This window comes from Varroa destructor, unplaced genomic scaffold (assembly GCF_002443255.2).
Source record: "Varroa destructor unplaced genomic scaffold, Vdes_3.0 BEIS01000001.1, whole genome shotgun sequence".
Lineage (NCBI taxonomy): Eukaryota > Metazoa > Arthropoda > Arachnida > Mesostigmata > Varroidae > Varroa > Varroa destructor.
In genome coordinates this window covers 35,953,910-35,969,339 of record NW_019211454.1, presented here as the reverse complement: position 1 = coordinate 35,969,339, position 15,430 = coordinate 35,953,910, and the positions used below count along the sequence as shown (strand labels likewise).

The 15,430-nt window shown below is 42.2% G+C and overlaps 1 protein-coding gene across 1 annotated transcript in view; it reads right to left on the bottom strand.

Annotated features, from left to right (window-relative positions):
• Window positions 1–10,398, bottom strand: part of LOC111255445 (uncharacterized) — a 45,509-nt gene extending 35,111 nt beyond the window's left edge. Inside the window, exon 1 of the mRNA XM_022817412.2 lies at window positions 9,325–10,398. Within this exon, the coding sequence (XP_022673147.2) occupies window positions 9,325–9,415 (91 nt within the window). The 5' untranslated portion in view covers window positions 9,416–10,398. The remainder of the gene's footprint in view (window positions 1–9,324) is intronic.
• Window positions 10,399–15,430: the final 5,032 nt, after the last annotated feature.

The window sequence follows — 15,430 nt, the reverse complement described above, 5'->3', positions numbered from 1 at the left end:
AATTCATATTTCACACGCGCTCATATACTTCCGCCGAGATGGAGCACCGACAAAAGCTCACCACCTGGTGGACAGTCAGGTAGAATTGGGTGCACCAGAAACAGGAGTTCGCGCTGGGGTGGAAGGGATGGGATGGGATCCGGCATTACTGAAACGCAAACTATATTCGTGCAAAGTAGTGAGGGGTCATTACAGAGCTGTTGTTACACCCACGGACGCTTTTTGGCGGATATTCGCCATTCGGGTAACCTCGGCGCCTTATCGTTGCAGCACATGATACGTTTGAAAGTAGAAGCATGATTCGAGCTATTTTAGCGAAAAATGTTTCCTCATTTATGGTAGGACGTTAAGGGCTAAGTAAATGTTCAGCTAGTAATCTACGCAGTTTTTATATGGATATAAAAATAATAACAAAATGAATGTTTACCTTTCATTACAAAGTGCGGACATTTTTTACTCTTGTGGATTAGTGCACATCACGACGTCGCGATACAGCCTCCCCAACCATCTTATGACTCTTGCTTTGTGTTAAGCTTTGTCTGTTCCTAAGGCATTAACGGTGCGCGAATGACAACTAATGAAGCAACAAGTTTGTAGCGTTTTTCATTTTGTAGACTGAGGCAAAAACGAGGACCTTCAGGCTAAAATAGCTGTATGACTCTTGCACAATTTATTCGCTGTCACCCCGTCTTAGAAGGCCTCCTCTGTGCCTTTTGACGCGCACCTAAACTGTGCGCCTTGAAGGTTACCCTGCGCGGAGTTCAGCCTTAGCTAGATTTTATCAGCGCTTAACTTGTTATTTCTACATACTTTTAGCTCTGTGTTGCTCATTTGAGGCATGTACAGACTCCAGATTTCATGCTTTTAGGCTTCAGTAATAATTAGTACGCGTATGATCGCGCCCGGTAACACGGGCGGATGCTACCCGAAAGCTCGGACAGGAACCTGTCGTATTAATATTGACATCATCATATAATTATATGATAAACTAAGTACCTCGATTATTTTCCATACATAGTCTGGAGGACAAAGGCGTTTGAACATGGGATATAAAGCAAATTCGCTAACAGGATTAACACTTACATATCGATTAGTTTGTCTATTATCAGTTTTTTTGCTTTTATCAAATCCAACTGATCGGCTCCCACTGATTTTATAGCCATCTCCGTGTGCGTACTGAAGCTGCACTGTCATCTAGCTGAATGCGAACGGAAATTGGTGTATTATGTAATCGTCGAAAGCGTGTAAACGTCTTTATAAATTGTACCTTCGTATTCAATTCGAAGTAAAGATGTCTCAGACTGCAATTGGGCGTAACTCGGACGAGCATCTGGCAGCTTCTGTGTACATGGGTCATGAGATTCTATAGAGAATAGTTTTAAAGCTCAGACGGATGCCAATCAATACTATGACTAGTAAAATATAGATTTAAACAATGTATGTTCGAAGGCTTTCTCTGGATAGATTATACATCTAAATCCAATGGCTGAATTACCCACGGTAATGAAGAAAAAAATAACCTTGGCCCATTTTTATCGTGAGCATTACATAGTGAGTCGTGTAGTTTATCCTAATTTTTATAATTTTTTAATCCGACAGAGAGGACGAACGAAACATTTTTATCTACACTTTCTTTTCATCATGTTTTATACTCATCGTCTCACAACATTTTGTATCCGTTATGTTTTCAAAAACACAGACATTTGACATGGGGCTAAACACAAAAACACATACACCCAATCAAACAGTCAGTTACTACGCACTGTGGCGTAATGTACGCCAATATGAATCTTATAAAAGACACCTGCAAATAAGTTAGCAGAACTAACAACGTAAAAATTATAGTTCGGACCCTGTTTTTGCGTTCTACAAGCTAAAACTCACAATTATTCTTAAGGAAACCCATTTACAATGATATAATCACAGTCTTGAAAACAGAAAAAAAAACTAAAAAAAATGTTGTAGAGAAATCTTTATCGTCGCGTAAAAAAAACACCAATCTTTGGTATCATTTTTGAAGACAAGGGAAAATGTAGGACCCGGTCGTCGCTATTCATGGTACATATATAGCGTTAGACATATACTCCAAATAGGTTTCATTTGATGCAGTAATTCCGCGGGGTGACAGAGATCCAAGATGGCCAACTGCGCTCGAACAGCTAATTACTTCATATACACTAATTAGTCCAAAAGACAATGGTGTCATTCAAAAGCTGACATTTTACAAAACTAGATGTGCTAACGTTGTGGGAGCGCCTTCATGAAGAATTTTTACAAAAACTGCAGAAGCCCGATACATTTCGCAGTGGAACTGATACAAAAAATGCACAAAAAAAAATACTATGTTCTTTGAAGAACTGCTTTCTTTTTACTATTTTCTATTGAAGAAACTGCTCAAAAATGAACCTATCATTTTTGTCCTGGAAATTTCAATGTTACGATTAATAATTATTATTGCGAAGGACCGATCTATGAGAAGGCATGAGGTCAGCAGAGAACAGTGTTATTATTTTATGATGAAACAGAAAAGCGTTAGCCACAAATAAGGGCTCGACGTGTCAAATAAAAGCGATTCCTACCGCGGTTGATTGCGGTGATAAAAAATAATTTGCTAAAAAACTAGAAAATAAATACGCTAAAAAAATAACGACATGTATTTGGCGAGATTAGAAAGGAATCATATAGAATAACGAGCAAAATCGTTGCTTCGGGCCACTAATGCTAACGGCTAACAAAATGACGACGAGTCCGAACTAGTGAACAGAGAAGGCGTTGTTTTCTATCATCTTCTATCGGGTTATTACATACCCGAAAAATGGCAGGAATTCAAGTAGGTATACCACTGTACGGCTCGGATCTTGCACCATCAGATTTGATCTTTGTTTTAATGGTGTTACTTTAGTTTCAATGGAGGGATGTAAAGGTAATTCTACAATAAACCGCAAAAATTCTATAGTGGAGTTATGGTGCTCCCAGAAAAATAGGGGAAGCATAACAATCGGATGTATTAAGTTAGAATTAAAGTTATATCTATGTCAATACCTTTTCGGCAGCCCTATATGTATATATATATATATATATATATACAGAGGGAGAGAGGGGAACCAAAGATAATTATGTTCGGGTCACATCATTTTTAAGGTATCACTGTTATTTACCGGATTAAGATAAATTATTTCTAGCCTCTTTTTCTATATATGGCCAAGATTCGTTCTCACTCAGCATTACATTACGAACATTTACCCGTCGTACAGACACGTTTTCAGAAATTACGTATGTTAACGATCGATGCGTTTGTCCGTTTCGCCATACTTAACCGGTAGCGGCAAATCCAAGGTCAGGAGAGCCGCTGACGTCACAGGCTCAGAGCAATTACAATAATTTATACCATGGTCTAGTTACGCAACAGCCGTCGTAATCTAATTAACGCTACTGACCGTAGCTAAATGATCAGAGATGGTGGGCCGCTTGCATATCCAGCTCGTTTTGTCTACGTACAATTCTATTTGCTTGGTGGCTATATTAACAAAACAGAGGTTTATGAACACCAAAAAAAGCCTGCGCAGGGAAGCGAGTCAAAGAACTGGCCAATGATGACTCAGGTCGTCTAAGAACATAATCAAAAACCTTAAAACGGGATCGAAGGACACAGTTTTACAATACGAAGCAAATAATAATCGATTCGTCCATTACGGGACGTCGTGTTTATTGCTCCCGATGTCAAAATAGACTCGGCTTTAGGGCATCTAACAACACAAATCTAAAAAAATACGGGTTTTCATAATCTGCTGTGCTTAGCTGCAGGAAACTCACCAACCAGGTAGACCAGTATTTTTTATTGAACTTTCATAATCAGCTCTGCTTGTGCATTTCGATACCTTCTACTTTCGTTGAACGTTACCGCTGAGCTATTTGTATGCGAAATATAAAGTTCAAAAGAGGTTTAGCTCATTGAAAGAGTTGAACATATAGTCGAAAGAGAAGCTTGTCTTAACTAGCCAGTTGCCATTTTTGCTGGGGAAAGTCACCAGCCGTTAGCGTTAAAGATTATTCTTTTGAAAACCTACATTTGTACAAACCATGATTATTTTTGGCCTAATAGTACAGTCATTACACAGAGAATATATCTTTGTTAATTCAAAACAAGTTAAATAGTGAATAATCAGTGATGGTTTAGATAAGTTTCACCAGCTTTCTGTCTAAAAGGAAAACGAATTTATAGACTTTGTTCCTCTCAGGGGGTGAGGCTATATTTATTGGGCATTGACAGGGCCCGAATGTAGTAAGATTGCGTAAAACCACTAAATGTATAAAACGATATCTACTCGTTTTCTTAATGTGGGCACGACTCCATTGGAGTTAAAAGGGGGAAGGTGAGGGTTAGACTGAGCGAAGGGTAGTTCAACTTAAGTCTTCTCTTCAGCTGTAATTTCGGGGACTATTCCCTATCCATTTTGTGGCTTTTCTACCTTCTGGCATGCCTATAGGTATTACCGCGCTACCGCCGCTCTCTGTTGTCTTTTGCTATCTCTGCACCCTCTTCCGTTTGTCGGCCTATCTGGCCCTAACCTCCTAACTCCTTGAAGGCATGCCTTGGCACGACTAGCCTACTCTGTTTCGATTCGGAGGTAAGTGGTTGAAATGGGCATGAATTTCAGCTGAGGGTAGCCAGTCGACCATTGCAATTTAAGTGTCGCATATAGACACGTACAGAGGTCGTCTATTACAATTGTACCACCTATAGTGTGTAGACATTGGGCAAGGCCTTACTGTTAGGGCAGCACGGCATTCCAGCACTATTGCGGGATCTCAGCCACCGATCTGTATTGAAGGGAGCAAAACCAAAGACCCAATACGAATCGACAGCCGATCCTATTTTGATGTGCGTTCTGTTTCTTGGATCGGCTCTTTGGCTAGTTCTCCCGTCAGAAAGGTCTGCACGATAGCTATCTGCCGCTATCGCCGTTGGTCACGAGAAAGAGCGAGATAGAGAGTTTAAAAAATGGGAGATGGGCTATACGATTGTGCTCCGTACGCATATCAACTCTCTATCCTAGCAACCACCCCAGTTCATACTCAAACACTCGTAGTGCGCATAGTCGTAGGCGAGCGCCCCAGAATCGCGGATGATACACACAATCGGGCTGCTCTCGCCAAGTCTAGATTCTGATTGTCGCTTACCTTACAGACGTCGATGCTATACACGGCATTTGTGCTGAGAAGGAAAAGCAATAGGCCAGTACAGCCTTTTAAGGATTTAGAGAAACCAAATAATTCGCCTACGTAAAACAACCAAATCCTAGAGTAAGTTTAACTCTATTTAAGTTAAGTGCTTTGTCTTCCTGACGTTTGGTAACGCAGACATATGGCACGTGGTGTCAACAACAGTAGATAGAAGGTAAACGAGCAGATTTTGTTATGTTACGTAAATATAGATTTATTATATTTGTGAAAATAATCTCACACAAATTATTATCACTAAACTAAGAATAAACCTATCTATCTTGTGTAGCAAAAAATGAGGCCTGCCTACAGACGAACCACTGAGCAAATAATGAATTACACCAATGTGTCCATAGAACACTTTCTAGTATCGGCAACGCAATTCTAAAGAATGAGTAGAGAAGATTCTATGTTTGCAGTATGTGCTTGGACTGATATCCGTAAAATGTCGAAGTGATGTATAATGTTTAGTTCCCGAATAGATGGTCTACGATGGTAATTGATAAAATTACTATCAATTTGAAGGGGTGTAGTATTATCGATCAAGAGACGATGATAAGAAGAGAAATTACGATAATAGAAACTGTGGCTGGCGGAAAGCGTTTCGCAGAATATTGATGTTGTAATCAATAGTTTATCCGACGTTATACCGATATCTTGTATGCTGAGCATATATGTATACTCGGTTCATGTAAGGACAACGCCAGTTAAAACCCACACTATCTGTCTACAAAAGAAGTTGTACAGTGTCATATCGTCACTACTTGGCCGAATCACATAAGTTTAGAACAGTCGTTGTGAAAAAACGGTCCCTACGGCTGAAGGTAGGACAGGATCGTTCCTCATTTCCATCCTGGATCGTGACGCTGGGAGCCTTCATTTTAGGACGGACCGACCGACCGACCGACCGACCGACCGATTGACCGGCAAAAATATACTTCAACAGTCACACTCTCATAACATACTATAAGCGAATACTATACATGGATGCAGACGGGCAAGTATCAGAAACTCGTTATGCATGACAGACGTGATGTCAGAAGAGTCGTTCACAAACGATCATTTGACGCAACCTTATGGTGCAACAGAAAATGGCAGCCAATGTGTATATTAACGTAAGTTACAATCAACTTAATATAGCGATAGTGAGGGCGGTCGTGTGAACGAGTGCCGTGTTCGTTCGTGTGTTCCCAGAGCATCGGCCTTATCGTAAAGATACTGAGGAAATGACCCCGATAACATCTGAGTGATCCACTAATGCTCTGTAATTTGCTGTTGTTACTGGCTGCATATACGCTTTTGCGTGAACGTTTTGGTGCTCTAGCGCGATCTCTTTATTCCCACTGCACACATGATCTGACCGATCATTCTCCAATTGTTGTTTAGCCAATAGAAAACAATGACTGTGCAGAAATCATCAACTGGTGGTCGGTCTGTCTGTCTGTCTGTCTGTCTGTCTGACTGACTGACTGACTGACTGACTGACTGACTGACGTTTCGCTGAGTTGTAACTGAGTTGAAAGGCGCTTCAATACGATACAGCCTCGAAAACGGTTTGAAAACAGCCATTATGCCATGTGCATATTATAGATTTGCCTAGAAGTGCTTTGTACGTTTTGTACATAAACTCAACGAGCCTTTAACAAGAGTTAATGTTGTCATTCATATTTAACACAACCAGCAGGGTAGTAATCTGTTAGGTCATATGATTTACTATGAAGTTCAATGGATTGATTATTTTTGCTTTTTGCCATCAATTTCATCTCGGGCGGCGTTGCACTATCCGCTGATTTGTGTAGCTGATCGCTAGCGAACTGACCATATGTACTGCCACCATAAAGTTGATTAGATAATAGAGGACTTCACCATGTAGCGGTCTTCATTGTTTTCATGTGTGTGGAGAGCGAAGCCATTTGAGGAGCCTTATGGATACCGCGCCATAACGAGAACATAGAACAGCTGGTCGCTAGCGGGTAGCTGCACATTAACGTGAGTTGTTTGTATAGTAACTCGACGTATGGCGACCTAAAGCTTGCTCCGTTTTCCCATTTACTCAACGAGCGGTAAACCTAGGTGGCAACGAATCAAGATGAACGGATAGTAAATGTCAATCTACTATTTTATAATCTTCAATTCTGCAGTTATGAATCATCTCTCAAGGTCTGATTAAGCATCAATCGGATTCATAGCATACACGATCTATACTATAATCATACCGTATACGCTTAAGTACTACCTATTATGGTAACAGTGACAGAATTGTCTGTTCTCAAAATAAAGTAAACGGGTAATAATAAAAGATACTTCACGAGGTAAAAGTACTGTCCGACATTTTTTGTTCAAATTTTTTCAAAAAATTAAAGCTACATAAAACGTTGGCGAGCTAGATAGCAATCTGACAAATCTGATCACTCTATAACGCTCATCATCAACATAATCTTAATTTCAAATTAGAGCAGTGTTTTTTAGTATCTAGATTCCAGCAGTGTTACTCATAGGTATTATGCGTCAGATGGCACACGAACTCATCACTACTAGGCAATCGGTCAACAGTGCCATCTTCGAATATGAGCAAACTAACGGAAATCAACTCCGTTTACAACTTGAACGCACCTGTTAAGGCTCGCTAAATAGGCATACTAGCAGATGTCTGACCAGACCTCACCGATACAGCCCTTTGCCTAGCCCAGCCCGTTGCCCTTTGCCTACGCCCAGTATACGTGTACTGGGATTTAGGGAAGGGTAGGGTTATATGGCGTAACATTTTGCTCGTGCTATCGCTGAAAACAATCGGTGCTAAAAAAAAAAGTATACCAAACGAATATATATATACGGTGTAAATGTATCTGCTATTCAGTCAGCCCACTTGATGAAAACAAACTTGACGCGACAAAATGAAGCAAAGTGAACTATTAGTCATCCAGTAGAATCGAAGGGAAAATTAATTTCTGCCTAGAGAGGATGATGACCGTGGCTAGAAAGGCCGATCCTCTATTGCCAAATTAGGCAGGTCAAAGGTTACGATCCGTCTGTTATCAATCAACACAAATTGCTGCTATGCAGCCTAAAGTCCGCTTCTACAGGTTGAGCTGCAATCATACCTACAACCTACATTTGAAGTAATAGCATTAAAAATGTGCTGACCATTCTCCAAACTGAAACCCATAAAACTTATGGTATCAATGGTTATGGTCCGCAGTGTCGTGCATATGTTAGCAATATTGTTTTGTCGGAACGATTCGTTGTACCAATAAACTGTCATCGAAATTTCTGTCAAAATTTAAGAAATTGTTGACAATAGCAACCAACAATACGTGGGTGCGACACTACGATCTTTTCGTTGAATTTGACGTATATACGCATTGCTACTAAGCTCACCTGTGCTCTGAGGTCACTACGTTTCCTTTTACTTCCCTCTAAACTTAGAGTCGATAGCACCCGGTTGAATTTCTGCTCGAACTACAATGACTTATATGAATAACCCCACCTCATTCAGTCAGGCCTATATAACCCCTAAAATGATCAGATACTATAAGTCAATGTAAAGACTTCTATAGAACATAGCCTGCCTTTAGTTTGCCTTTAATGTGGTTTTGGACCAAGCGAAACTATGGCAGGACAACAAAAGGATTTCTATACTTCTTTGTTGTTCAAGAAAGATCGAATAAAATGCAGAAAATTCTTGATTCTTATATTACATAGAACTTCATCTTTTGAACTTTGGTCAAGAGATTCATTAAAATAAGAAAACAAAGGTAAAAATGTCTGATCCATAAATAAATAAACAGGTTCAATGAGTCTGTGATTTTAAGTTTTGAACGCTTTGTAGTGTCACAATTTCCAGTCAACTTTCCTTTGATAGAAAAAATGAAGTGACCCATATAGCAACTATACGATATATCACCACACCCTCCCCTATATCGCTATTTGAGCTGTATTGTTGGACGTGTGAGGCTGACTTTCGTACTGCTCCGCTACGTTATCTGCTGTACCTTTCCGAAACCTGGTTTTTACCAACAACAATAGTTACACCAGTGGCTATACCTATATGCATTCTAGGTAACCGTAATAGACTGTTGGAATCAATATACGTATACTTACATCGCAGGTTCGGTCCGAGAGAATGCAGTAAGGTGGCGTCGATAGTCGGCTCTTCTGCCGAGCCAGGTTCGACGACAAAGCCCGCCGTCATATCGCTGGAAGCGAGGCCCGATGGAGGGCCGGAAAGGGCCAGGTGGCCACCGGGCCCTGGGGGGTCCACCGCAGCGGGCAGCAGCGCCCACCCACCACCGACGCCCGCGCCCAGCGCTCCGAGGGAACCCACAGTTACTCCGGGCGGCTCCACGCCACACGATCACGCCAAACGCTCACCACACCACCACTCACTGCACCACAGCAACCCACTGTCACACCGACACAAACAAAGAGGTACCCAATAGTGCACCCCGCAACAAAGTGCGCTTTCGGTACAACCCAGCCAACGGTCAACAAGCCAACACATACGACGCAACAATTCGGCCGTTGCTTTGCGTAGATTATAGCCACTGTATCGTCTGTTCAAAGCTGAGGAAAGTAAGACTGATGTCTCTATGCTAGTCCTTCACAGCGTCGAACCAGGCTATCATGCTTAACAGAAATTTGAAATTAAGGCAGTAATTGTTACCGAGACTGTTGCATGGCCTATTTATTACTGATCTCAGAGAAAAACAAATGCACAGTGACCCTTAAGCTTGTAGTACGTGCAACACACACACGGTGTATGTTTGTGCAATACGTGCGTTACGCTCGATGTATACTGTATCGTCCTGGTCAAAGATGGTTTGCGCCTGTTTCCTTCTTGTCACTAGGTATATAGCGTCAACCGGCAATCTGTGCTTTCCTAAAAACTCTCATGTAAATTGTTTCGCTGAATGATGCTCGCTCGTGCATACGGCCATTGGATCGAATATGCAGAATGTCAGACACATTTGACATTATTGGGACGACTTTTCCATAATTCAAAGGCCTTTTCGCTATGACGCACCGTCGTTCTATGGAACTTAGCCGCGAGCTCTTTTTCCTGCCTGTTGTTCTTCTTCGTTTGTTTCTATCTGCCTTCGAAGTGTGCTCTCTCCCACTGGACGATTTGCTTCAGCGCGGCGGCCTTACTCCAGGCGCTCTCGATCTACTCTAGCCGGGGTTCGGCGGAGCTGTGGCAGTATGGCACAGGGGATTGCGAGCGGAAGGCGGAGCCTGCGGTGGAGAGGACAGACGTTGGGGGCGAAGAGCGGACCGCAAGCCAATGCGCGCCTCCCGCCATGTTATTAATTATGTGTTCGTTCTGTTCCCTACTGAGGCTCCTGCTACGACTGTCATGCCTGCTGTTCCCTGGTCCTGTAGCACCAATGTAGTCTACACCCAGAAAGGCATACACACATACTCGCAGAGCCCCTGCCTCTGTCAGCGACTGGCGGCCACTCGGTCCGTCGGACACACCGAAATGCGGCCGGTGGCTCAGAGAAAGAAGCGATAGAGGACGCATTCATGTACCGCTGACGGGAACTGTACTCGTGTGAGGGGGGTAAAGGTGGGTTAGAGAGGATTTTCAAAGAGGATTTTCTCCTTTGTGCCACTGCTGTTATGTTGTGGAGGGCTCCTAGTTGCTGCTGTTACTGCTGCCCATTGAGGTAGAGGCCTCTACTGCTTGCTGCTATTGCGCTGTAGTCTGTTGGCTTGAAGGTAGGTAGTTTTGTTGAACCGTGGTGACTAGCGCTTGTCTGTCGACTTACGTCTCTCTAGCGTTGTCGGTGCCCCCGTACTCCGACGGCGGGAGCAGCGAGCTCAGTTCAGCCGTGCTTCCAGCAACGAACTACCCCCGACACACAAAAGGGATCCCAGCCAGGGATCCCTCTCGTCTTAGGGACGTTCCATCCCGCCATCTCTGCTCTCGTCCTCCAAATTTATCTCTCTTTACCGTCGACTCACTCCTTCGTCTGTTTCTCTGGCCGTCGGCTTCTCTCGCGTTTAGATGTTCAGGTCGCATTTTGTGGCTCGTGTTCGGCTTTTATCACGGCTTTTATAGGGGACTTAGAGGGCTTAGCCGTACGTTCGCTTTACCCCACGACTCGGTCGGACCCGTTTTGAGAAAAAGGGCCTCCTAGCCTCTCAGCATTGCCGGTGGCGACGGATATTTAGCTAGTATATACCTGTCTAAGAGTTCTGGCCATATCGGCTCCTTCCAACCTGTACTGTCCTTCACCGCGTTGGTACCTCGCAATGGCACCATTTTGATGCTACTTTGAGTACCTGCGACAAGCATCGGCCCTTTTATCCCATGGAAGTTTTGCTGTCCTCGTTTCATTCAACAGTATGAAAGAAATTCAGTAGGGGTGGCAGGAATCGTGATGGTAATGGTGATGTTAGGAAGGATCGGACCGTTGGCCAATTTGTATTTCGTGTTACTTCCAAGCAACTTCCACTCCATGAAGTTTTGTTGAGTCCGTAAACGGAGGCAAAGAAAAATGAACGAGCAGTTTTTGTGAAGCCTGATACGACAGGCCAGCAATGAATGCACGTTATAGCAAAAAACTTGAGAGAATAGAACAAATGTGCAACGTTCTATTGCAATATGTATGAACTCTGTAGTTTAAGTGAAAATGCCCTACTGTGATTTTTCAAACATGGCTAGATATGCTGATAAACGAAGACCTGCACTTGTCTAGAAGGGACTGAAAGGCAAAACAATGATCTCTATGATAAAGTGTTGGTAAGTTGGAGAAATTGTTTTGTCGTCTATTAAATCACCATGAATTAAGGCCTAAATTAGACACAGACGCTGATTGAGACTGTATCTGCCCAAGTTAAAAACACGTTCCTCACTCGGCAGCACGATGTTATCTTCAAAAATAAGCTATTTAGTATACTGAGTGTGCTGCAATAAGAACTAACGTATGCCACATTATCTGATTTGATTATACAGACATTAGTGGATTGAAAATAATAGGTTTTCATAAACCTGCACCGAAGTTAGGCCACCTACACACAGCGAAAGCTATCTCAATTATCTCAACATAGAATATGTAATAATATAGCGCGATCACAACGATTTAATATCAAAAACATAGATTCCGTCATGCAAAGGCTATTAATCTCAGCGATTTGATTGATCTTTTTCTTTTCTTCAGGAAGACATCCTGCAGTAGGAAGTGCAGGCATTTGTTTCTCATCTATCTATCTTATGCTCTGCACAAAGATTGTCATCTCTTACCGCCTTTTAAAATTGTTAAAAACTGGAATAACATGTTCTGTGATATAGAGTTGAATGTTTATGTAAAGAATAATCGAAAAATCGCACATGGTGTTAGCTGAGTGATATTTAATTTAGAAGACATTGCCCCGGCATCTCATTTATGTTAGAACCTCGGTAAAGTACACTATTCATGTTTGTTTGACAAGTATGCCGATGATTTGATAGAATCTATGGACGGCAAAAGTGGCGACAGAACCCGTCCATCTGTTGCCTGTCGAAGCCAGAATCTATAGGAGACAACCATTTTCCTTTTTCATAAATCCTTTGGCACTGTTTAAGACCATTTTCCGCCTATAAACGAAGTTATTGTAGGCTAAAGCTGCTAGAATTTTCTAGCAGTTAAGTTTTCTTTTGAGATATTTCATGAGCATTAGCTAGAATATGTTCTAGACAATCGTGATACGATGCTGAAAATTGAGATCCGATTCAGGCCTGTTGCAGACTTAACCTAGGTCGTCCAAGGGGTTTCGTGGAGATGATATTGAGAGATGTTTGATATTGTTTTATAACTTTCACAGTTCGATAAACGTATCTTGCTTACGTCGCGTGATCAATTGTGAGTTTACGTCCAAATCTGTTTGACAAGGTCTTTGAAGATAATAGCTCTATTGCATTACCTAACTCAGCAAAAGCTAAAGTTACAAGATATATAAAAAGGTGCCTAAACAAAGCACAGTTTCTCTTCTGTAACTTTTGTAAACTTTTGTAAACTTCTGTAAACCTTTGACCCGTCCCACTATATTGTGAAATCATTTGGTGTTTACATGCTTCGTAATTGCCCCCGCATCCATCCATACGCGACTACAACGTTTGATCTGCTTTTTTCACATTTTTTTAGTTTTTACAAATGCTTTTGCTTGATTAATAAATACCTCGAAGGTAAGCGTGTGCGCAATAACTTGGGTATGTGTCTGCTGTCAAAGACGAAGGATACTGATCTAAACATTTCCACACAACATCAATCTTTTCTGCTTCCAACTTCAACTTCAGAAGAAAAAATTGAACCCAGAATACAGCCAGGAGCTTGATATAATTAAACACGGTCTTTAAATTTTAATTGCAATAAGTTCCTGGGAACATTTTATGTAATTATCAGTACATACATAGTGTACAAAATATGTATCATTCATTCCTATTGTCCTAAGCAGTTAATCTGTCCCAAATGAAGGGGTCTTTTAGTTCCATCATGAGACGATCTTGTGTATAGTCTACCAACAAAGAGGCCGGTAGTCTGGTTAGGTCGGCCCTACTATGTAATCCAGGTCAGCTTAAGGACAAAATCTATTGTTGTGCCCGGACTAGGGGAAGACTTGTTCATTCAGTAATACTCGTGTGACCTCATGAGCAGCCGAATTAACTGTCCTCTATGAGACCGCAAGAGGGATAACTTGATTTGAATTAAAATTCTTCTTCATCTTCAGCTCAAGCCGACTGACCATCAATTAAACAAAGAGCACTTATTCCCTATTCCCCCTGATCGCTTTCGCCGAATCCTGGGCATCACCACCGAAGTTAAAAGGCTAATAGCGTCCGAAGCAACGAGTGGTAAGTGGGTAAACCAAACGGTAGAGGAACGAGAATAATATTATTCTTTCGCGTTGTGCAATGAACTTTATGAACGTATATAGACACAAATTGTTCATCAGTCTCTATAAAAAATAAGAATAATAATTGTAATTTATAGAATCGTATGTTATCGAAATTGTGGCTTTTTATAATTTGTCTGTTATATAGGTAGGTCTTCTTTTTAAGCATTCGAACGAATTCTGGCTCTAATGGCCCAATATGGAAATAACCAGTGAAAAGAAAGGGTTGCATTTGCAAGCTCGTACTAAAGCGCTCTATTGAGATGATGTGGCGATGGTATGTTTGCTGCGCGAGGCTGCATGCCGAGTTGCCTGCAGGGTGGGGCGGTAAATGCGGTAGAAAGAGTAGGAAAAAAGTCGTGAATAATGTATCGCCGACGGAGACATCAGCCATCCACCCAGCTAGTTTGTCTTGTCTCTAGGGGAGGAAGCAGCCCTATTTGGCCTAATGGTTGCCTTTTGTGACCGCCGAGTTCTGCCTCCGCCAAATAACCGATACGACCAAAGCAACCTCCATACTTCCTATAAGAATTCAGCCACTGTACTACCTATGTATCAGTGTCACTGAAGGAGTGATGTACCGTGAATTTGCTCGGACAGAAGTTTTCCTTGCAACAATTTTCGGTCGCTAGCCACCTGATTGATAGGTTCAAGCAAAAACGATTCTTGCACAATGTTTTTCTACATATACTATTGCAAACGTGAGGAATAATCATATCATTGACAGGTCGATTTAGTTAATTTAGCTGTTGTTTAATGCGGTCCTCGTCCCCTGCTCCTAATCGAGTTTGCATACGAGCGTGTCATGCGGTTTTTCCATTGTGGTGTTATTCCATACCACGATATACATAGCAAAGCTTTAAAATCGGCCCCATAGGAGCACAGCCGACGTGCACAAGCGCGTTGTCCCTTTTGTGTTACGAGTTCCAGCGTCGTCCTTTGTCGATCAGGACAACGAGCGCGACCTTATCCGCCCTTCCCGTGTTAGCCGGCACGCAAACTAGGAAAACCCGTACATACACGGATCCGTCTCTATAATGCCAGCTCACAACGGCAGCTCGCGCTCGATACGCCAGTTAGCCAGCCGCACAGCTACCTATATCTGCACACATGCACACCGAGACGAGACAAGTAAAAGGGGATACATCCACATCAGTCACTTACTCTGAAGCCATCGTCGTCCCGCTTGCGGTTGCCGCTTGCCCGGCCAGACAACGCAGTCAGCATTGGCTTAACCTGGCAACTCAGAGCCGTCAGTCTGCCAAGCCAATGTGCAAGATAGAGTGAGAAGATGTAGCGAGAGAGCGACTGAGGGAAAAGGATAGAGAAATGA